Source organism: Grampus griseus (assembly GCF_964374135.1).
Source record: "Grampus griseus genome assembly, chromosome: 1".
NCBI classification, from domain to species: domain Eukaryota; kingdom Metazoa; phylum Chordata; class Mammalia; order Artiodactyla; family Delphinidae; genus Grampus; species Grampus griseus.
This window is the reverse complement of record NC_139017.1, coordinates 115,919,180-115,943,805: the sequence shown is the minus strand read 5'-3', so window position 1 is coordinate 115,943,805 and position 24,626 is coordinate 115,919,180. Positions and strand designations below refer to the sequence as shown.

The following is a 24,626-nucleotide window of genomic DNA, read 5'->3' as shown; positions in this document are numbered from 1 at the left end:
CACACATAAATGTGTTTCCTAAGCTATAAAAGGTTATAAAATATTATCTACTTTAGGGTCACCCATTTTTCAATCACATTTCATTCAAGCCCATAAATTCCTGCTCCGTCATGCCTTTCTCCTTTGCTTATAACCCAGGATGGGTGAGTTCAGGACTCTAGATGGCCAACCAGTCTATCCCTGGCCTTTGGGTAAATATGAATTCAAATCATCCATACGATCTTCCTAAAGTAAAGCAAAACTTCCTTCCCCACTGTGGGTCCCATTCAGACAGGTTTTAGAAAGTGTCAGATAAGAGGCTTAACTAGAACTTTGGAGTGAGAAAGAGTCATCAACATGATGACTGGATAGTTTCAACCAATGCTAAAATTCATGACGCACTTCCAAAAATATGCAAGTGCCCCTTTCATTTATGAACCGGCGACCTTCAAGTGAGATGTCTACGAAGACAGTCTTTTGCATTCTGCTGGAAGGAGTTTGCAAAGATCAAGCGTGATCTTGATTTGTCCCTGGGTACAGCGATTTAGAAGATTCTAATATCAGTTTGGCTTGTGTGCAAGAGAACACATCCAGCCCTCCAAAACAAGCACTGCTTTAAACCTGACCAGAACAACAAAGATGCTACAAACACGGAACCAGCCGCTGTTGATTCATTTATGCCCTGAAGGGACTCAATCATTTGTACAGCCCCATCCAAATTACAGGCAAGCATTTCATTTGAAATTTGGCAAAGACAAATACAGATGTATGATTTTCCCCAGAGATTCAGAGTAATAAGCCTGGCTGAAAGCACAGTGAGTGTTTTTTGTGTACCTGTCAGGCCTGCGACTCTGTTTGAAGCCCATTCAGGCCTACGGGTGGTTTTCCAGCCCATAGATGCCTCACCAGCCCTTCTGTATCACAGAGACTGATGTGTGTCTGATGCTTGGGACCATCTATGGCTGAAAAAAATCCCGTTCAGTTAGTTAGGCTGATGTTTTTGCATACTATAGCTGATTGCTCTGAGAGGCAGGTCCTTTGAGGATCTGCTTGGCTACCATACACAACACCACTAAAGACCAGGTGCAAACTCATGTCCACAGCTTAGGGGTAAGTCTGTATGTGCTTCCTCTATTACCACCCTATCTTCTGTTCCCAAGCCTACTTTTCCCCCCATCGAATTAATGATCTGTACCTTCAGTATCCAACACAGTGTGCTAAGGAAGGGAAGGTTGTCACTGTGTGTGTGTGTGTGTGTGTGTGTGTGTGTGAGAGAGAGAGAGAGAGAGAGAGAGAGAGGAGAGAGAGAGAGAGAGAGAGAGAGAAGGAATATGAAGGAGGAGTTGGGGTTTCTAACCACCATCCCCAGCTCCCACCCCATTTGTGAAGCCCTGGTTATAGTCACTTCGTGGCACAGGCCTGTATTTAGAGCCTGGCTTTATAAGTCCAAGACAAGTCATTTGATTCTACAGAGTTCAATTTCCTCTTCTATAAAATATAGGTGGAAAATAGCTACCTCCAGCCATTAAAAAAAAAAAAAGAAATCTTGTCATTTGCAACAACATAGATGGATTTAGAGGGTATTTTGCTGAGTGAAATGAGTCAGACAAAGAAAGACAAATACCTCATGATCTACTTATATGTGGAATCTAAAAAACCAACCAAACAAAAACAGACTCATAGATACAGAGAACCAACAGGTGGTTGCCAGAAGGGAGGGGGTGGGGAGTGGGCAAAATAAGTGAGGAGGATTGAGATGTACAAACCTCCAGTTGTCTAGTAAATAAGTCACGGATATAACACACAGCATAGGGAATATGGTCAGTCATATCGTAATAACTTTGTATGAGGACAGATGGTAACTAGACTCATCATGGTGATCATTTCATGATGTATGCGAGTGTTAAAGCATTACGTAGTACACCTGAAAGGAACCTAATATTGTGTGTCAACTATATTTCAGTTAAAAAAAAGAAAAAATTGCTACCTCAGTGCTTGTTGGGAGGATTGGCTGAAATCCTTGAAATGTGCCTTATATATGTATAAGCCTGCGTATGATGTTCAATACACTGTTATGGTTTTTTTCAAAATTATGTATATTTTTTCTGATTATAGAAGTAGGAATTATATAGGTATGAGACAATACAGGAAAATGTAAAACAAAGACTAACCAACCACCCAGAGATAACACTCTGATGTCTGTTCTTCCGGTCTTGGTTGTACCTATCTTCATGCAGTTAAAATCGTACAGGATACATAACTATCTGAATAATAGCTGTTATTTTTTGAGCACTTAAAATGTGCCCGGAACTGAACTAGATGCTTTACCCATGTCATTGTATTAATCTTTACAGTCCTATTCAGGATTGTATTAATTGTATTAATCTTTACAATCCTATTCAGTAGGTATTATTATAGTTTATTTTCATCTCAAGGAGGGTGTGTGCTTAGCCTGACTCCCTGGTGTGAAATGGAAACGCTTTCCTGTGTTAACCCAACATTTCAGCAGCCAAGCTAAACACACGTTAACAGAAGTGAAATGCACGGGTTTGCTCTTGCCTTTTCCTCCCAGAAGCCTCTTAGCTGAAATTCTGCCCTTAGCCTGACTATGCAGATGAGTTTCCCGGATGTGTGGATAATGACAGTGTATCGCTCTGCCTGGTTGCTCTGAACTGTCTCATAACACTGTTCATCTATAGAATCAGTGATTCTGTTTATAAGTGCATTCTACTCTTTGGAATGAACACTTAGCAGGAAAAAAAAAGTCATGAGTCTGGCCAAGGAACTTTCTAGTTGGTGTGTCCTAGTGGTTTGGAATTGTGGCAAGCCTTGGGACCACCTTGGGATTTTCCACTTGAGATTTTCCACTCTCTTCTTCCAACTTCCGGTTCATTGCAGAACTTTTGAGCTATGTAATGGCAGCACCAGGGCAGACGTTACGGTGGCGATGGGGTGGTATTATTATTATTAGGGTTGTGTGTTCAGCAATGCTGAAATGACCCCATCACCCCTCCTCTACTGAGGTTCCCCAAGGGGATAAAGCTCAGGAGTGAGAGCAAATGGGAAATAGGCCTGTGGCTCTGTTGTTAGCCGGGCCTTCCCTCCCAGTGCAGTGAGGCTGGTAGACACGCTGGAGTGTACGACTTAGGCTAAAAGCACGGGTGGGGCCTCTGACTCTTTCTAAATTCAAATCTGACCAACAGGGGCTTTTACGAAGTACAAAGGGATGAAAATGAATCTTGCCAGGCCCACATTAAATAACATTATCTCACATTTATGCAGTGCTTGAAATGGGCCGTGTATTAACTCATTTAATCCTCGGCAGCCGTCCTATGAGGCAGAAACTCTTGTCATCCTCATTTAAAATGAGGCAACTGAGGCGCCCAGAGAGAACAAGAAAGCTGGTACTCTGAACCGTCGAAAGTTCCTGAATGGCAGGACCCTGCCCACTGGTAATATGACCTAACCCGTGTCCTGACTTAATCAGAAGAAAACTAAGGTGGGGGCAGAGGAGAGCAGGGAAAATGCCTCCTAATGCTCTACCTGCTGGAATTCTCCAGGCAAAGCCATCATCACAAGTCAGCTGACACCCTCATCCTGGTGGGCTGCTCTCAGCTGGAGTGACTGCTGATCCCAACCAGATTCCCAGAGGCAGCGAAAGCAAGTTTCCGCAAAATAAAACTAAATGGCCTCTGACACCGTCCACTTCTTTTCCTACTACCCCACCCTCCTCTCCTGGCTCCACTTGGCCCACCAGGCATCTGGCCTGAGTCCCATTCTGAAGGCTCTGGCACCCTCCACTAGGGTGAAGTCACCAGGCTTTGGAGTTACATGCAGCTGGCTCAGGACTGTCACTAACTAGTCCTCAGTGATCTGGGGCAAGTTAACCTCTGTGGGCCTCCATTTGCTCCCCACAGCGGTTAGAGCGATGGCACAGTGCGCCCACTGCTGAAATGTTCTTACATATCTCAATGCCCTCCCAAGGGCACTTGTGCTCTAATAAGGGTCCCCTGAATACCCAAAGGCCATGAAGAGCCCAGCACTGCAGTGGCAGAATTCCAGGGAGCCAGCAGGGGAGTGCTGGGGACATGGAGTTGTCCCCAAGTCTCTGTGACTCATCCAGACAAGGACAGAGTTCTCTGTTCTCCCCTCCACGGGATGTTAGAGCAGGGGTCCCCAGCCCCCAGGACGCAGACTGGTATGGGTCCTCAACCTCTTAGGAACCGGGCCACGCAGCAGGAGGTGAGTGGCGGGTGAGCGAGCGAAGCTTCATCTGCCTCTCCCCATCGCCCCCCATGGCTCCCCGTCGCTCTTATTACCGCCTAAACCATTCCCCTCCCTCCGCCCCACGTGTCTGTGGAAAAATTGTCTTCCACGAATGCATCCCTGGTGCCAAAAAGGTTGGGGACCGCTGTGTTAGAGGCTAACCATGGTCCAGGGAAAAAAGGCAGAGCTACTCCAAGGGACTTTCTAAAGAAATATATCAAAGCGTTTTGAAAAATGATTGAATGGTATTTCACTCAAACATTTCAAAAACTTATAGGTGTTAAAAGCATCAGTGGAAGAAATGACCTCCGAAGCCATGAAAGGACATGGAAGAAACTTAAACGCATATTGCTAAGTGAAAGAAGCCAGTCTGAAAAGGCTACACACTGGATGAGTTCAACACTGTGATATTCTGGGAAAGGCAATTCTATAGAAACAGTAAAAAAAAATGATCAGTAGTTGCCAGGGTTAGGGAAGAGAGAGAGGGAGGAATGGATAGGAAGAGCACAGGAGATTTTCAGAGGGGTGAAAGTATTACGTATTATGCTATAATGGTGGACCATGACATGATGCAACTGTCAAAACCCATAGAATGTACAACACAAAGGATGAACTTTAATGTCAACTATGGACTTCAGTTAATGCTTCAGTATTGTTTCATTAATTGTAACAAATGTACCACCCTAAAGACATCATAGGGGAAACCAGGGGAGGGGAATTATATGGTAACTTTCTGTACTATCTGCTCAATTTTCCCATAAACCTAAAACTTAAAATCTATTAATTAAAAAAAAAAAAAGAATCAGTGGTACAGGCCACTTCCAAATGGAATGGCCGCTTGACAGCTTTTTATGTAGGAAGGGAGTGCTGACTCCAGGAGAAATAGGTTAGGTCAAACCCCATTTTTGGCAGGAGAGCAGCTTCTCAAGGTATTATTTTGTGAAGAATCACCTGGGGATCTTCTTAAAATCCAGAGTCAGCAGGTCGAGGATGGTGCCTGAGCATCTGCATTTCTAACAAGCTCCCAGATGAAGCCTGTGCGGCTGGTTCACAGCCCACACTTTGAGAATCAAGGTGGAAGCTCCCTCTCTGTCCTGCACTTATTTCGGTTCATTTACTGCCAGCTCCTGCTCAGACACACATTATCTCTGTTTGTACCTGAATGAGTCCCTGAATTGTCATCCGTGTCCTCACAAGTGCCCTGAAAACCGCCACAGTAAGAAAACTCGCCTAGTCTCCAAACACAACCCCGACCGGAAACTGCTCCAGGAGCCAAACTCTGTAACTGAGCCCTAGGCTGCCTCCCAAGCTCGCCCTCTGCTGGTGGACAAGGGTCATTGTCTTCTAAACTTTCACCCAGCTTTCTTACTGCTCAAATGCTCTTTTTTTTTTTTTTTTTCTTTCAATTAATAAAGACAGAAGAGTTAGATGACATGTTCCAGAGGCTTATTTCACTCTTCTATATTTTGGAGAATTTTTCCACTTTGTTTCTTAAAGTACATCCTTCAGAGGGGGTAGATAAATCATTGAACAGCACTTACTGACAACTTAACGGCTCTGCATGTTGTCTTAAAGTCCTCCCCTACCCTGACTTTGTTCCCATCCCTCCCAGGCGCTTTCCACAGTGGGGAGGTAAACTTTCGTTTACATTGCAAGATCAGAAGAGAGCAACAATTTCTTTTGATCCAGGGTTGAGATTGGTAGTGGAGGCAAGGTTGGTATCCTCCAGAGACAGACATCAGAAGCAAAAGAACACTTTAAGGGAAGGATGGGGAGATAGGGAGAGACACACTACCGATCATACACTATCACTCATTTAGGAAAACATTTCTTTGTTACCTACTATATACAAGACTTGGGATCAGGAACTGAGCATTCCTAACGCCTACACACAAAGAGATCATAGCCCAATACGGGACATAACATAGTGACTGATACTTACCAAGTGTTTCCATATGCCAAGAAATCTACTTACATTACCTTATTTAATTGTATTTAATCCTCACAGCAATTCTGTGATCATCCTCATTGAACAAATGAGAAAGTTGGGGGTGCAGAGAAGTTGAGTGACACCTTTAGTTAATAATGAAGTCAGGTAACTTAAAGAAGCAATTTGTTATTTTCTCTCATAGGGTTCTGGGGGTTGATGGGCTCAGCTGGCTGGTTCTCGCTTGAGGTCCTTTATTCAGCTGCAGTCAGGTAATTGGTAAGGCTGAGTAGACATGTCTGGAGCAGGGGCTGGGATGTCTACAACAGCCAAGGTCTGGTCAGGCATCTCTGTCCACATGGCCTCTCTGTGTGGCTAGCTTGGGCTTCCTCCCAGCCTAGCAGTCAGAGTCACTGGACATCTTAGATGGCAGTTGACTAGGCAGGAACTGCAAAACTTCTTATGATCTTGCTTCTAAAAGCATGTGGCTTTACAATAGCCAGGACATGGAAGCAACCTAAGTATCCATAGACAGATGAATGGATAAAGAAGATGTGGCACATATATACAATGGAATATTACTCAGCCATAAAAAGAAATGAAACTGAGTTATTTGTAGTGAGGTGGATGGACCTAGAGACTGTCGTACAGAGTGAAGTAAGTCAGAAAGAGGAAAACAAATACTGTATGCTAACACATATATTTGGAATCTAAAAAAAAAAAAATGGTCATGAAGAACCTAGGGGCAAGATGGGAATAAATATGCAGACCTACTAGAGAATGGACTTGAGGACACAGGGAGGGGGAAGGGTAAGCTGGGACGAAGTGAGAGAGTGGCATGGACTTATATACACTACCAAATATAAAATAGATAGCTAGTGGGAAGCAGCCACAGAGCACAGGGAGATCAGCTTGGTGCTTTGTGACCACCTAGAGGGGTGGGAGAGGGAGGGTGGGCGGGAGATGCAAGAGGGAGGAGATATGGGGATATATGTATATGTATAGCTGATTCACTCTTGTTATACAGCAGAAACTAACACACCATTGTAAAGCAATTATACTCCAATAAAGGTGTTAAAAATTAATAAATAAATAATAAAAGCGTGTGGCATCATTTCCACCATGTTCTGTTGGTCAGTTACAGTTCAGCTCAGATTCAAGGAGGTAGAGGAATGGGCTCTATGTCTCAATGGGGGGAAGAGCTTAAAGTACATGGAGGTAATGAATCAATGAAGACCATCTTGGAGACAAGTCACCACACCAGGATTTGACCCTCAGCTGCCTGACTCGAACCTTTGTGTGCTCAACCATTATGCTCTACTGACCACCACGTAGTACAGACACGGCCACGTTGTGCTCCTGGTGGCTCATGTAAGATATAGTGGTGGACAAAGAAAGAGGTGATTAGCTTGTCCCAGTAGGTCAGGCAGGGCTCCCAGCAGGAAACACCACACACACACACACACACACACACACACACACACACACACACACACACACACCCCTCCCCTTAGTGTGGAGGACAGATTGTGACTGCATTGGGTAGCATTCTATACAATTCCTGCATTACATGAGGTGACCTAAAAGCTGAGGACAAGAGACAGCTCTGAGGCAGCCTGTGGAAAGCTGCTAACATGGAAATAAGGAGCCGTGATGTCCTGTCCCAACTCTGCCACAGTGTAGGTCTGGGACCCTGAGAGGAAGCAGAAGTAAAGAACTAGGGATCCCAGGTCTTTCCAGAACCTCGCTGAATGGAATTTCTGAGCATGTTGTGCCCCCTCCCCATCCCCAGATTGGAGACCCTCGCTTGGTGATCTGTATGGACTGCTCGGCAGACACCATGACCAACCGCCTTCTCCAGAGGAGTGGGGGCAGCCCGCACGCGGACGACAGAACCGCTATCACCAAGCGCCTTGAGACCTACTACCGGGCCTCCATCCCTATGGTCGCCTACTATGAGACAAAAACACAGCTACGTAAGGTGAGTCACCTCACAGCCCCCCAAAATGAACCAGCCACCCATTTTTTATTCAAAAAAAGAGAAAAAAATAGGAAATTTCGGTTAAGGGATCTTGGAATTAGAACTGCATATAGCTGCACAATTTGGGCCAATATGGGTCCCTTACTCTCTTCACTTTTTTTTTTTTTTTTTTTTTTTTTGTGGTACGCGGGCCTCTCACTGTTGTGGGTGGGTCCCTTACTCTCTTCACTTTTTTTTTTTTTTTTTTTTTTTTTTGTGGTACGCGGGCCTCTCACTGTTGTGGCCTCTCCCGTTGCGGAGCACAGGCTCCAGACGCGCAGGCTCAGCGGCCATGGCTCACGGGCCCAGCCGCTCTGTGACATGTGGGATCTTCCCGCACAAGGGCACGAACCCGTGTTCCCTGCATCGGCAGGCGGACTCTCAACCACTGCGCCACCAGGGAAGCCCTCTCTTCACTTTTGTATGTCATCATATGGACCATGAAAAGCTGGCTATACAATGTTCATAGATGCCATTATGGTTGCTGGAAACCGGTCCTATTTCCAAGAAAGAGGGAGAGAGGGAAGGAGGGAGGGACGGGGGGAGGGAGGGAGGGGGAGGGGAGGGGGAGGGGAGAGGGAGGGAGGGAGGCATGGATGAGGCATAAGTTCTGCCTCCCAGACCTCAGCTGCACAGGAGGATCCAGAAGGTCTCGTCTGGATCTAAAATTCAACAACTTTGCATTTCTAGATTTTTGCCTAGTTCATAATTGGCCCTTGGCTGCCTCAGTTTCTTGCAATGACTAGTGTTATTGGGAGAAGCAGCATATGGGGCTAGGAGAGCAGATGAGGTGAAACGATGAGGAAATGGGTGGTGTCAACTCAATGATCATGAGCGCTAATCCATGCTGAGTCCCTGTTAAGTTCATGAATTTGGGAAAACTACCCAATCCCCATTCATTCACTCATTTAATAACTATGTCTCAAGCACCTCCTATGGACCATCCACTGCCCTGGTGGTTTGGATGCAGGTGATAAGATGCGGTTCTTGCCTGCTAGAGCCTTGGGTTTAGTAGGGGAGAGAGACACGCCTGGGGTCACAATATGGGGTCAAAGCAAGCACAGAGTGAGTTCCAAGGGCCCTTTAACCTGGTCTGAGGGGAGACAGAAGGCACTGAGGAAGCTCACCAGAGGAGAACTAAGCTGAGCCCGAGGTGCAGGTGCCGTACGGGGAGCAGAGCACCTCACACAGAACCTCACACAGAAGGAGCTTGGCTGTGACATATAGTGCCAAGGAAACAAGCGACAAGAGGGGGAGGTGGAGAGGCAAGCAAGGACCAGATCAAGATGAACCAATCATAGGAGCCAATAATTATCCTGAGGATGATGATGGGAACTACCAAAGGGGACAGACATAGTCAGGGCTTCCATTTAGAAAGCTCCCTCCATCAGCCTTGTGGAGAATGGGTCCCAAGAAGGTCAGGCCAGGAGACCACTGGGAGGCTGGGGAGTATGCAGGAACCAAACCCTGAGGACCCAATGCAGAGGAGAGAGAGTGAACAGCTACTATCTGCTTTTCCCAGGAAGTTACAAGGAGACACGAGTCAATCAATAACAAACTTGTCTCGGAGACAGCTACATGATCCATTCCTTGGGGAAAACCACTGATAATGAATTCTTATCTTCTGAGCCTGTTAATGGTCCATTTTCCAGACTCCTACGAACTTAGCCCTGTGTCGAATCTGAAAGGTGCTCCATGATTTAACTCAGAGGTGTCATGTATGTGACATGAGAGCTATCATCCCCGCCTTCTGCACCCACAGCAGACACTGCTACAGCATCGTGGTGCTTTCCTCAAGGCCCAGACGTGCCCTCATGATGTTGTTAGCACAGCGCGCCAGGCAGCTACTTCCAACTGCTAGGACTTGATGAGCAAGACGAATCCTATTTGCTGTACTTCATGTAACCTCCGGTTGCTACATAAAACAAAGACCTAGATGTTTAGAAACAAGCAAACAAAAAGTGCACTATGTAAGAGCAGGGTCTTAAGAATTCAGAATTCAGGTGGCAGAGGCCTTTCCTGGATTGGTGATTTCCACCCTTCGTGCCGCCTAGAACACACATGGAAATTACCTTCCACTTTCAAGATTTGCAGAGGTGAGAAAAGTCCCTAAGTAATTCAGAGTCAGAAAAGCCCTTTTACCTCTATACTGCATTATTCCAACCTGAATTCTACACACTCACAAATGACTGGCACGTGCATGCGGGGGTAAGCAAGTTCTCAGACAAAGCTGATTTCTGGAATCCTCTTTAGAAATTTAATATCTAAGTTAATGGGAAAGGGAGTTTCCCGTCCCACGCGGCTCATCTCTGCAGCTCCACCCCACCCCCCATTTTGGAGATGCTGGCTGTTGGGTCTGTGGTGAGGTAACATGTATGATCCACTTGGCAAATTTTTTTTTTTTGCGGTACGCGAAAATGAATGGTGGCTCATGGAAATAAGGAATATCGTGATATTGTTTAAGGCTATCGTGAATAATGATGCATATATGTTTAGCTCACTGTTGTGGCCTCTCCCGCTGCGGAGCACAGGCTCCGGACACGCAGGCTCAGCGGCCATGGCTCACGGGCCCAGCCGCTCCGCGGCGTGTGGGATCTTCCCGGACCGGGGCACGAACCCGTGTCCCCTGCATCGGCAGGCGGACTCTCAACCACTGCACCACCAGGGAAGCCCAAGAAAATTTCTTAAACTAGATGGGGCTGGTGAATGCACTTCAAGATGCAAGTGATATGGATCAGTAGCTAGTGAGATTTCTTTAGGAATTAGAGCTGCCCAGTGGTCCAGCCCAGAAACACAGGACCCTCCAAAAGCACTTCCCTCAGACCTGTGTTGCCCAGTTATGCTTACGGTCGATCCATCCCCTGACACATTTACTGCCTAATGATAATCAGCCCTTTTGGCCTCCAACTAGCTAGAAAAGTGCAATGAAATTTCAAACAAAAGTAATAAAAAAGCAAAGCAAAACTTATATAGCCATTGCCTTATTCTTTGTCTTTGTTATGCCATCATCATACAATAAAGTTAGAAATTCTTGTAACATAAACCAAGGGATAGAAGTATATGTGATCCAAATGGATCCCCTGATCTTCCGTTTTCCTCTCTCACAACGCCAGCTTTGCGCTGCATCTAAGAAAGAATTAGAACTTTCATCCATGTCACTCCATTCCTCCTTGCACTCAGGGCAGACATCATTCGTCAGCTGTGGTACTTACCTTTCTACCCAGTCTGGATGCCTCAGAAACTCTCAACACAGCAATACAGGTAGTCACACACAACTCACTAGAGTTGACCTGTAAGAGAAAGCTTTTTTCACCTTGAGGGAGAGAATTTATTATTGAAGAAATAATTGAAATGTAGCATTTTGAAGTGAACAGCACAATAATTGTCCAGAGGTTGCCTGGTAGAGAGAATACTGGCCTGGGTATAAGAAAACCCAAGCCACAGTGGTGTGAATGAGCTTTGGGAACTTGGTGAGTCATTTCACAGCTAAACCTCTCAGCAGAATAAAATGGATGGACAGAATGGGATCTCCTGGAATACCCTAGGTCTGTCACTCCATGCTTCTCAGGGAAAAAAAACAAAAAACATAAAACATATATTTGTAATCATAAAAGTAACACAGACTTGTTTTAGAAAATATAGAAAACTAGGTAGTCCTAGTTTTAATTCTGGATTATTTCCTTCAAATATTTTGGCTATGAATTTTTAAAGCATGATGGTGACCACAGGTATATTCATGAGGTTGTAGGTAAGAGGCACCAACCCTAGCCAGCCTGACCTGAAACACGGAGCTTACTTGTAAGGTTATGTGAACCGAGGCTGAAATGCAGCAGGTCCAGGAAGCCCGTGGGACCAGGCTTCCCTATGCTCTTCACACCTGTCTTGCCCTCCTTCTCTCTCTCATCTTGATTTTTCTCTTTCTCTGGCCCAGAAGCTAGAATATGGCAAACGTGCAGCTTCCATGTTCATGTTACCACAACAGCTCCAAATTCCAGAGAGAAGTATTCTGATTGGCCTTGTTTTGCTCCAGTCCCTGGTCCTATCAGCTATGGCCAGGCAGACGGGGTCACGTGGGGCTTTTTTTCACTTGTTGTGGCTGTTCTATTGAGTGCATAGCACGTGTGGAGACACAGCAATAAACAAGACAAAGTCCCTCACTGAAAAGAGAAGAGCAGTAGACAAGGAAGTAAAATAATTGCTAATAGGATTAGCTCTATGAATAAGACAAAACAGAGTGACTTGTTAGGCATGGGGACTTTAGACAGGTGCTTGGAAAGTCTCTAAGGAGGTAGCATTTGAATGAAGACCTGACTAATAAAAACATGGTTGCATGGTTGCCTGGGACTCTTCCCTAAAAACTGAGGGGAGAACAAGGATTTTCCAGAAGAGAAGATCTTGTGAACTGGGAGAAATTCCAGAAATAGCTTCCTCAAGTGACATGTACAGAAGTGTATAAATTGATATTTAAAACCTCTCCTTTTTCTAAGGATAAAAGTAACAACTACTTAAAAAAAAGAAACTAGAAAATTTAAGAGCATAAAGATAAAAATTATCCAGAAATCTTCAACCCAAAGATAACAATTAATGAACATTTTGATATATTTTCTTACATTTGTGTTTCTTCATTTTTTTAAAATAAATTTATTTATTTTATTTATTTATTTTCGGCTGCTTTGTTTCTTCGTTGCTGTGCAAGCTGTGCGTGGCTTTCCTTAGTTGCAGGGAGCAGGGGCTACTCTTCGTTGTGGTGCGGGGGCTTCTCTTGTTGCAGAGCATGGGCTCTAGGCGCGCGGGCTTCAGTAGTTGTGGCACACGGGCTCATAGTTGTGGTTCGTGGGCTCTAGAGCGTAGACTCAGTAGTTGTGGTGCACAGGCTTAGTTGCTCCACAGCATGTGGGATCTTCCCGAACCAGGGCTCGAACCTGTGTCCCCTGCATTGGCAGGTGGATTCTTAACCACTGTGCCACCAGCGAGACCCTCTTGATTTTTTAATATACTTTTTGCTCATGGCATCATAAGCCCAGAAATACCCCCAGGCCATAGAGGAAGTGGTCCTGGTAACAGATGATATCCATCCCTGGGTTATTTATTAGTCTTAATCAATTTAAAACATAAAAAGAGAGGCCAATGACTCATTAAACATGCATTCAACAGATGCAGAAAATCCAGTTCCTTGGTAACTTGGCTTTTGTAAAGGAGAAAATAAGTTATTCGTTCAACAGTTCTTCTGCTGCAGTGTCCCAACTTCATAAATAGCTTAGTCATTTTTAGTAAGTCCCAAAATACAGCTGTACCCATTTATTGTTCTGGGTAGTCATCCAACCTGGCAGGAGACTTCCTGTGAACTGAGGGATCAAGAATGAGAAATGTAGTTGCTGCAACTTCCATGAAAGGAGTGGAAGCAGAAGGCAGCATCGAATCAAATTTTACCCCTTGGATGCAACATCCACTTGATAGCCCTTAGCCAAGTGCGTTCCTAAGATAGGAGTCTAGCACAAGGCAAGGAAAAACTCAGATCACTTTTATACCTTGAATTCTCTGTACTCAAATTCTTCTTTCAGTTGGCTAAAATAACTCTTGACCTAATTTTTAGTTCAATCTCTCCACGAATACCTGAGAATGTCACTATGGTGGTTTGTTACACAAATAACCGTTTCACTGTATATAAAATTTAGGTCACAGTATTTCTCTATGGCAAGTCAGTAAACGTTGCCCCGTTGTTTTGAAGCATTTAGTGTGCTGGAAGAAAGGCAAAAACAAATTTGGAAGTAAACTTTTTTCAACTAGTATCTTTAAAGAAAAAATTTTAATGTTTTTCCGTGTAATTTAAAACTGGAGTCCAGATATAGGTCTGATTTTCAATGGCATGACAGTTTTTTTTAACTCAGGAACGTTTGCTGTATTTTTTATGTACCGCTGTTCCTTGTTTTTCTCAAGAACACATAACTCTGTTCCTTCTACCCCAGTGCCATCCAATGGAAATTAAATGTGAGCCGTATGTGTAATTTTAAATTTTCTAGTAGCCACAATATAACGTTAGTTTCAGGTGTACAACATAGTGATTTGAAATTCAAATACATTACAAAATGATCACCATAATGAATCTAGTGACCATCTGTCCCCTTACCAAGTTACTACAGTATTGTTTACCATATTCCTTAGGCTGTATATCACATCCCCATGACTTATCTATTTTATAACTGGAAGTGTGTGTCTCTTAATCTCCTTCACCAATTTGGGCCAACCTCCCAAAACCCCCTTCCCCTCCCTTCTGACAACCACCCATTTTCTCTCTGTGTCTATGAGTCTGTTTTTATTGTTTTGTTTGCTTGTTTTGTTTCTTAGATTCCACATATAAATGAGATCATGCGGTATTTGTCTTTCTCTGTCTTATTTCACTTAGCATAATATCCTCTAGATCCATCTGTGTTGTCACAGATGGCAAGAGTTCATTCTTTTTATGGCTGAGTAGTATTCCATTGTTTATGTACCACATCTTCTTTATCCATTCATCTACTGGTGGACGTTAAGTTTGCTTCCGTATCTTGGCTATTGTGAATAATGATGCATATATGTTTTCAAATTAGTGTTTTTGTTTTCTTCGGGTAAATACCCAGAAGTGGAATTGTTGGATCATGCGAAGACTTGACTAAAAAGCAAAGTAGAGGCTTCATTCCTCCTTCATACAATAAATATTCTAGATCAGCATTGTCCAACAGAGATATAATCTGGGCCAAATAGGTGATTTACAATTTCCTAGCAGTCGCATTAACCAAAAAAAAGTAAAAAGAAACAAGTGAGATTAATTTAACAATATATTTTATTTAACCTAATATAGCCTAAATGTTATCATTTTAACATGTAATCAATATAAAAAGCATTAATGAGATGGTTTTATATTCTTTTTTCAATCTATGTCTTCAAAATCTGGTATTTAAGCATATCTCAATTCAGATTCTAAATTTTCATCAGAAATACTAGAATGGTATTTGTATCTCATAAAATTTCCAGTTGAAAAGGTAGATTTCACATACCCAACTTGTTCAAATATATATATATATATATATATATATATATATATATATATATATATTTTTTTTTTTTTTTTGGTGGTATGTGGGCCTCTCACTGTTGTGGCCTCTCCCGTTGCGGAGCACAGGCTCCGGACGCGCAGGCTCAGCGGCCATGGCTCACGGGCCCAGCCGCTCCGTGGCATGTGGGATCTTCCTGGACCAGGGCATGAACCCGTGTCCCCTGCATCGGCAGGCGGACTCTCAACCACTGCGCCACCAGGGAAGCCCCAAATATATTTTTTAATGTTCCAATAATTGAGTCAAATATTAGTTTTAAAAGTTAGATTCACTTTAATTATAGAATATCAAAAACTTAATTCCTCATTTATACTAGCCACATTTCAAGTGTTCAGTAGCCACCTGTGGCTAGTGTTTACTGTATCCTGGATAGTTCTAGCCTCTTCTAGAAAGTTTGAACTAAGTACTGCAAGTAATGAAGGGAACCACTAATTTCAAGCAGGGACATGGCTGATCAGATCTGTTTTAGAAAAGTCACTTTAAGAAAGGACAGTTTTTTGTTTTTTCATGTCTGTGAGAAGATGTTAGTCAAATTTGAACTACAGACAGAATTGAGAGGAAGAGAAAGAAGGAAACGGAGTAGCAGGTAACATTTTAAATGGACAAACTGCTGGTACTTTGGGAAGTCCTGCATATAGAACCATCATTAATGTGCAGATTATGAATCATCCTTGTATTTTTGCTAAAGCTTGTCCTTAAAGCTCTCTAAAGTAAAGGTGTACATAGTCCTCCTTCTTTCTAAGTCCTTGAGAGTGAGGAGTAATGTGTGGCCTGACCAGATCTCTGAAATGGACAACTCCCCAGGGGCAGCCTTTTCCATGACCCCGACTTTGGAAAAGCGCATCTAATGATTGTCCAGAGACATGCACAAGTGCTGCATGTGAAGGGCTTGGCCATGGCTGGGCACCATGCTCTCCTCTGGCTGTGAGGGATCCCTGTGGTGTGGGGCTCTGTCTGGTTGAACAGAGGACTGGGTTAGAAGAGGAAAAAGGTGGCCAACACCCACACAATCATCATAAAACACTCAATAGCAGCTTGGTTTTTTCCCAGGAGCCCCATGGCGCCAATGAAACTCAAGCAATGTTTTGAACAGTGTAGGAAAATTCAGGAAAAACACTCCATCTGGGCAGTGTTTGAACCAGCCAACTGTTTTTTGTTTTTTTTAAAAAAATTTTATTTATTTATTTATTTTTGGCTGTGTAGGGTCCTCGTTTCTGTGCGAGGGCTCTCTCCAGTTGCGGCGAGCGGGGGCCACTCTTCATCGCGGTGCGCGGGCCTCTCACTGGCGCGGCCTCTCTTGTTGCGGAGCACAGGCTCCAGACGCGCAGGCTCAGTAGCTGTGGCCCACGGGCCTAGTTGCTCCGCGGTATGTGGGATCTTCCCAGACCAAGGCTGGAACCCGTGTCCCCTGCATCGGCAGGCGGACTCTCAACCGCTGCGCCACTGGGGAGGCCCCAGCCAACTGTTTTTTTTTTTTTTTTTTAACATCCTTATTGGAGTATAATTGCTTCACAATGGTGTGTTAGTTTCTGCTTTATAACAAAGTGAATCAGCTATACATATACATATGTTCCCATAGCTATTCCCTCTTGCGTCTCCCTCCCACTCTCCCTATCCCACCCTTCTAGGTGGTCACAAAGCACTGAGCTGATCTCCCTGTGCTATGCGGCTGCTTCCCAATAGCTATCTATTTTACATTTGGTAAAGTATATATGTCCATGCCACTCTCTCACTTCGTCCCAGCTTACCCTTCCCCCTCCCCATGTCCTCAAGTCCATTCTCTACATCTGCATCTTTATTCCTGTCCTGCCCCTAGGTTCTTCGGAAGCTTTTTTTTTTTTTAGATTTCATATATATGTGTTAGCATACAGTATTTGTTTTTCTCTTTCTGACTTACTTCACTCTGTATGACAGTCTTTAGGTCCATCCACCTCACTACAAATAACTCAGTTTCGTTTCTTTTTATGGCTAATATTCCATTGTATATATGTCCCACATCTTCTTTATCCATTCATCTGTCTATGGATACTTAGGTTGCTTCCATGTCCGGGCTATTGTAAATAGAGCTGCAATGAACATTGTGGTACATGACCCTGTTTTTTTTTTGGTTTTTGTTTTTGTGGTACGCGGGCCTCTCATTGTTGTGGCCTCTCCCGTTGCGGAGCACAGGCTCCGGACACTCAGTCTCAGCGGCCATGGCTCACGGGCCCAGCTGCTCTGCGGCATGTGGGATCTTCCCGGACCGGAGCACGAACCCGTGTCCCCTGCATCGGTAGGCGGACTCCCAACCACTGCACCACCAGGGAAGCCCAACATGACTCTTTTTGAATTATGGTTTTCTCAGGGTATATGCCCCAGCCAACTGTTTTACGGTTCATAAATTCAAGGAACTAAAGAGTAGACAAAACGTGCAATTCCCAAGGTGGTGTAACTACTTTCCTAATTTGCAATCTGTTCTGCTGATGGCTGGGCAGAAATACTATCTCTGACTGCTCTACTTTTCCTTCCAGAAGTCAGGTGAAACCTCAGAAATTTAATCATATTTCCTGTTCACTTGTCTTTAGTTTATTTATTTAAAAAAATCTTTTGTATATTGATCAGGGTATCACTTACTGCAGGATTTTATATCAAGTCTCAGACCAAAAGTGATAAATTCTTCAAGTCAGAAGCAAATCCACTCACCTGGTTTTCAATTAAATTAAATATATGAAAACCTCATACATTCTGACTCTGCTGATTCAGAATTGGAGATCCTTTGGGAAAAGATCATGAAGCTTACTTTTACTCTTCATGGGAAAAAAGGGTTGCTGTAAATTAATATTATCACATTGATTATGGGGTGAAAACTTACCGTATGTGGGAGGACACCTTATTTTCGAGTTTGCACAATTGCTGAGGAAGTTCTCTTCACACTGTACAATTAGTATGCTAATTACACAGGATTCTTATCTGTTCATCAAGGACTAAACACTAGCACCTTGTGAGCTCATTTAAATTTGCTCAAGTTGTAAGCACTAAGAATAGTTCCTATAGCTTAGAAAGCACTTAGGAAGTTGGTTCTTTTCCATTTCCTATGAGTTCCACAGTTAGATATGAAAATATAAAAACCACTTGTTGTTCTCTTAAAATATTCCCCATGTGGGAATTAGATGAGATTCAGGAAATGATCAGGTCATCTCTGAAGAACTGAAGGAGAAATCTGGAGAGTAGACAGAGGGCTTTGATCCCACTCAGTTCAGTTGGGCTCTCTTTTGCTCCATAAAAATCCAGTCTATACCTTCCCCTCCCCCCGCCCACACACACAGAGCTTCTATAAGAAGAAAGATGTTATCTCATTGCCTCGCAATTTTTGTTCTCAGAATTCTGCTTCTTGGGCCTAATGAGGGTCTCAGATTAACTTCATATATTTCCCACTCACCCAAGTCAAAGGCTGCTTTTTGCATCTAGAAAGTCTCATTATTTGATTCTGTATTGAAATCTCCTCACGTCCTTAGGCTCCACAGAGGCACACACCACAGCACGTGACTCTGGATGGCAATGAGCAGCTTTCTTTTATTTAATTAAATAAATAAAGGCCTGGATTTAAGCCACAAAGCAAAATGAAGAGGGAGGTTTTGGATGGAAATAGAAGCGGGAGATGGCTCAGCTAAAGCTCCAGGGCATGACTCACTCCCTCAACCCAGCTTGCAGCTTCCCCCAAACATCAGCCTTGGCCTGAGTGACAAGATCCCGCTGCAAAGCCTTCTGCCTCCCAGTCTCAGACGTCAGAAAGTATCAAGTGTCGCACTTCAGATGCTTGTGCTCATTAGCCCTTGTTTCTGAAACCAAGTTGCCCAGCTTTTACAAGAGAGAATCCATATCTTTCTATAAAGTCCAGATAGTGGGTCAGAAAATGGGCTCCAAGAGTGTGTTTCTGCTCCTACAATAGCCTGTTTCTGTGAGGAAAGTGAAGAAGGAATGGGAAAATGAGGGTACTTTTTTTTTTTAATTGAAATATAGTTGATTTACGATGTTGTGTTAGTTTCAGGTGTACAGCAAAGTGATTGTTATACATATATATTTATATTCATTTTTTAGATTCTTTTCCATTATAGGTTATTACAAGATATTGAGTATAGTTCCCTGTGCTATACAGTAGGTCCTTGTTGGTTATCTATTTTATTTTTTTAATTTTTAAAAATATTTATTTATTTATTGGCTGCTTTGGGTCTTAGTTGCGGCACACGGGATCTTTCGTTGCAGCATGTGAGCTCTTCATTGTGGTGCGTGGGCTTCTCTCTAGTTGTGGCACACAGGCTCTCTAGTTGTGACACCTGGGCTCAGTAGTTGCAGCATGAGGGCTTAGTTGCCCCACGGCATGTGGGATCTTAGTTCCCTGACCCGGGATCGAACCAGGGTCCCCTGCATTGCAAGATGGATTCTTAACCACTGGACCACCAGTGAAGTCCCTGGTTATCTACTTTACATAAGGCAGTGCGTATATTTTAATCCCAAACTCCTAATTTATCCCTCCCCCGTGCCTTTCCCCTTTGGTAGCCATAAATTTATTTTCTATGTCTATGAGTCTATTTCTGTTTTGTAAATAAGTTCATTTGCATCATTTTTTTTTAGATTCTACATATAAGCGATACCATATGATATTTGTCTTTCTCTGTCTGACTTACTTCACTTAGTATGATAATCTCTAGGTCCATCCATGTTGCTGCAAATGGCATTATTTCACTCTTCTTTAATGGTTGAGTAATATTCCATTGTATATATGTACCACATCTTCTTTATCCATTCATCTGTCAATGGACACTTAGGTTGCTTCCATGTCTTGACTATTGTAAATAATGCTGCTGTGAACATTGGGGTGCATGTATCTTTTCGAATTATAGTTTTCTCCAAATATATGCCCAGGAGTGGGATCACTGGATATCTAGAGGATACTTTCTAGATACCTATTTAGAGCCAATCTCTGAGGAAACAAATGTTTCTGTTTGATTATGTCAACCTATTCCTTAAAAACCATTACCCGACTCCCCATTATTCTTATATAATAGTCTATTAGCCTCTTTATAGTCAACCTCTTTTTATTATTCCAGCTTCACTCCTTGCTACTCCCACTAAGTTCAACCATCCAGCTATTTTGAACTGGTGGATGTAATATACAAGGATGTAGTCAACACGTACAAGGACTTTGGAGTCAGAGACCTGGGTTTGAACCAGGTGTCTGACACTTGCTTAGCTGTATGACCTTGGGAAATTTAATTCATCTTTCAGGACCTGAGTTTCATCATCTGTGAAATGGGGATAACAATACCTGTCGCCTAAGATCATTGTTAGAATTACCTGTTTGTTTAAAAGCACTTGTGCTAGGGAGGAGGGGAGGATGGAGCAGGGGTTGGAAGAAGGGAGCAAGTGAGAGGAGAGGGAATGAGAGAGGAGCAGAAAAGGGACGGTGTGATAGATGGAGGGAGCCCAGTAGGGAGTGAGGGAGTGAGCAAAGCAGGGATGGAGGAATGGACGGGATTAAGAGAGGGCAGGAGGGAGGGGAGAAAAGGAAGCGAGAAAGTAAAGCAAGGGTGGAAGTGAAAAAAATAGCACTTATGCTTCATTAGTAGTAAAGTGTATTATTTTTAATGATGATGATGACGACGACAGCTTTCCTCAGGAAGCTTCCTGCCCTCCCAAGATGGTGTAAAGTATCCCTTTATCCAGAGCTCCTGTGCTTACCTGACAACAGCGTGAATTCCTGTTGTTTGTCTTTACCCTTGAGCTGTGAGCTCCTTGAGAGCAGGACCATTATGTCCATTTCACCGTGGTTTCTCCAGCATGTAATATATTGTTGGCACCCAGAAGATGTTTGTTGGTTGAAAGGGAAAAGAAGAAGAGGTAAAGCAACAAGCAAGGTGCTATGAGGGACAGAAAACAGCAACGTCCCTGCCCCCCAGATGGAGAGCCGCCAGCCAGGGAGACAAACCAACTGCGGGTTGCTCTTTAACCCTCCTGTAAGGATCAAGTATGATACGTTTATGGGGAAGAGGGGTAGAAGCTGAAAAAATGTTTTTAGGTTTTATTTTTTCCTTGTGAGATACAGCATACATACAGGAATGTGTAAAAGTTATATGTAAAATTTGAAGAATTATAAAATGAACACCGTGTAATCACCATGCAGGTCAAGAAACAGCAGACAGTCACAGAAGCTCTGCCACATGTCTCTCCCTCCCAATCAAATCTCCCTTCTTCTCCCCAGGAAGTAACCACCATCCTGACTTTTATAATTATTTCCCTGGTTCACTGTGGTTTTATCATCTGTGTATGGATCCCTAATCGATATAATTTAGCTTTGCTCATTTTTGAACTTCATATAAATTGAATCGTACTGAATGCATATTTTTTCAACTTGTTTCTTTCCCTCAACCTTGTGAGATTAATCCACGTTGCTGGATGTAGCTGTAGTTTGTTTTTTCCATTACTATAGTATTCCATTATATGACTATGCCACAATTTATTTATCCATCTACTGCTGATGGACATTTGCACTTTTTCCGGTTTGGGACTACTACAAACAATGCTTCTACAAACATCGTTATTATCTATTTTCTAGGATATTTAAACATTTACTTTTTTTTTTTATCTGGCTGTGCCGGGTCTTAGTTGCACATGGGATCTTTGTTGTGGCGTGCGAACTCTTAGTTGTGGCATGTGGGATCTAATTCCCTGACCCGGGATTGAACCCGGGCCCCCTTGCATTGGGAGCATGGAGTCTTACCCACTGGACCACCAGGGAAGTCCCTAAATGTGTACTTTTTTTTTTTCCTTTTGAGCATTCATTCTACCTCTGGAATCCCAGGGGTTGTGAAATCAAAACTCATCTGCACAAAGAAGGTAGACAGGAACTGAAGCAATCATCTAGAGTTTCTCAAAGTGTGGTCCGAGATGATCCACATCAAAATCATTTGTAGAACTTGATTAAATTCGCGGATTAGAAGGCCCAGCCGAAACTCACCAAATGAGAACCTCTGGAGATGAAGCATGAAAAAGCTGCATTTTAGCAAGCTCACAACCCCGCCCCCTCCATGAGTCTCATTCGCATCACCAGGCCTCTACTTTCTATGGATACTACATGTGCGGTGGGACAAATCTCAGTGGCTGTCACAATATTAGGAAATTTTGAGAGGAGCGGGTGGTAGTGCCTTCATGCCCAGGAAATCAGCTCCCTCCTACTTCCTCTGTTGTTGGCTCCTTGCCCTGGCGTATCAACAATCTCCAAGAGGGCTCTGCCCTTAGCACTTAGCACACCTGCAAGTTGAGGTCTCAACTTTTGCTTTCTTTTCCACACCCGTCCTTCTCATCCCCCAACCTCTGCCCTATTCCTACCCTGCTCCAAACACTCCAGAACACTCATAAGGTCTCATTTTAACTAACTCAAAGCCTTTCCGTGACCTTTAACAATACTTTATCTACCTCAATAAGCACCTAGCTCTTGCTGTTGTTGTTATACGGGCTGTAGGTTCACAGCAAAATTGAGCACAAAGTAGAGTTCTCATATTCCCCGTGTCCCAAAACACACTCAACCTCTCCCACTATCAACATTCCACACGGAGTTCCCCGGTGGCCTAGCGGTTAGGATTCCGAGCTCTCACTGCAGGGGGCCTGGGTTCAATCCGTGGTCGGGGAACAGAGATCCTGTAAGCCGTACGGTGTGGCCAAAAAAAACCCCCCAGAACACAAATACCCCACACAGGAGTAGCACATTCGTTATAACTGATGAACCTACATCAACACATCATTACCACTCAAAGTCCATAGTTTACATTAGGGTTCACTCTTGGCGTTGCACGTTCTATGGGTTTTGACAAATGTATAGCAACATGTATCCACCATTATAATATCACACAGAATAGTTTCACTACAATAAAAATCCTGCGTTCCACCTACTCATTCCTCTCTCCCCCCAGCTCTCGACCTTTTCTACTGTCTCCACAGTTTTGCCATTTTTCCATTACATCATATTGTATGCAGCCTTTTAAGATTGGCTTCTTTCATTTAGTAATATGCATTTAAGTTTCCTCCAAGTCTTTTCATGGCTTGAGAGCTCATTTCTTCTGAGCACTAAATAATATCCCATTGTCTGGATGTACCACAGTTTATTTATCCACTCACCTAAGGACATCTCGGTTGCTTCCAAGTTTTGGCAATCATGAATAAAGCTCCTATAAACGTGTGTGCAGGATTTTGTGTGGACATACGTGTTCTACTCCTTTGGGTAAGTACCAGAGCACAGGCTGCCGGATCATATGCTAAGCGTGTTTAATTTGTAAGAAACCGCCAAACTCTTTCCCCAAGTGACTGTACCCTTCCGCATTCCCATCAGCAAAGAATGAGAGTTCCTGTTGCTTCACATCCTCACCAGTATTTGATGACGTGTTTTAGATTTTGCCCATTCTAATAGGTGTGTAGTCGTGTCTTGTTTTTCTAATTAGGCACCTAGTTTTTAAACAACTACTCTTTTCTCTGTGATTTTGGAGTCCTGTGTTTTAAAATTTTGCACAGCAACTTATAAGCAGGTAATCTTTTTTATTCCTAAAAGTGGCCTTATTTAAAAACATTTCTTAAGACTAACTTTCTCTTTCTTTCCTTTTTAACACAGATAAATGCAGAGGGGACGCCAGAGGAAGTTTTTCTTCAACTCTGCACAGCTATTGACTCTATTTTCTGAAGGCAAAAATGCATGTATGTTAAGGAGAGTGGAGACAGAGAAAAATATTAAAAGTTCATCCCTTAACACTGTATGTTTCCATTTAAACCTTTTGTATGCCCCCCGCCCCCAAATCCTGACATTGCTGTCTGCTTCCCAGCTTGACCTGAGAGGTGTCTGGAAATCATGCATGGTGTATTTGGTATTATCCAACCTTTTCCTCCTAAGTCAGACAGTTGTCTGCACTCACAGCAGCACACTTTTCTATCACCTCTGAGCTAAATTAGTACATGAACAGCAGTGCAGTGCCCATCTGTGTCAGTTGTGCCTTCAGGACTTACTAGGGTCTGATCATTCGGTTCTACTCTCTGCAGATAGGGAGGAGTTAGCATCCCTAACGCCCTGTCACATCGTCCTTCCTCTTCTGAAGATCTATCTCTTGTTACCTGATTAAGGCCCTTAAGATGGGGGGCAGGCCTGAGCCTCTTCCTCTGGACGTTTCCTCAAGTCTCATCCAGCTCAGAGCTGAAGAGATTGCGTTGACGAGACAACACAAATTGTTCATAAGAAATTTGATTAAATTTGAAAAAATGTGATAAGAGCTTTTTTGTATGTGAAATTGTATAGCTTTTCCAAGATAGCAAAATCTAGACTAGT

General features: G+C 43.4%; 1 protein-coding gene across 6 annotated transcripts in view; it reads left to right on the top strand.

The window, feature by feature from the left end:
• Positions 1-23,990, top strand: part of AK5 (adenylate kinase 5) — a gene marked incomplete at both ends in the record, with an annotated part of 237,008 nt that extends 213,018 nt beyond the window's left edge. For 3 of the 6 annotated variants that reach the window (XM_082678330.1, XM_082678334.1, XM_082678331.1), the window contains 2 exons: positions 7,965-8,153; positions 23,922-23,990. In XM_082678330.1, the coding sequence (XP_082534456.1) occupies positions 7,965-8,153; positions 23,922-23,990 (258 nt within the window). Of the gene's footprint in view, positions 1-7,964; positions 8,158-23,921 lie in introns of all 6 variants that reach the window. The other 3 variants (XM_082678332.1, XM_082678333.1, XM_082678329.1) reach the window with 3 other exon arrangements.
• Positions 23,991-24,626: the final 636 nt, after the last annotated feature.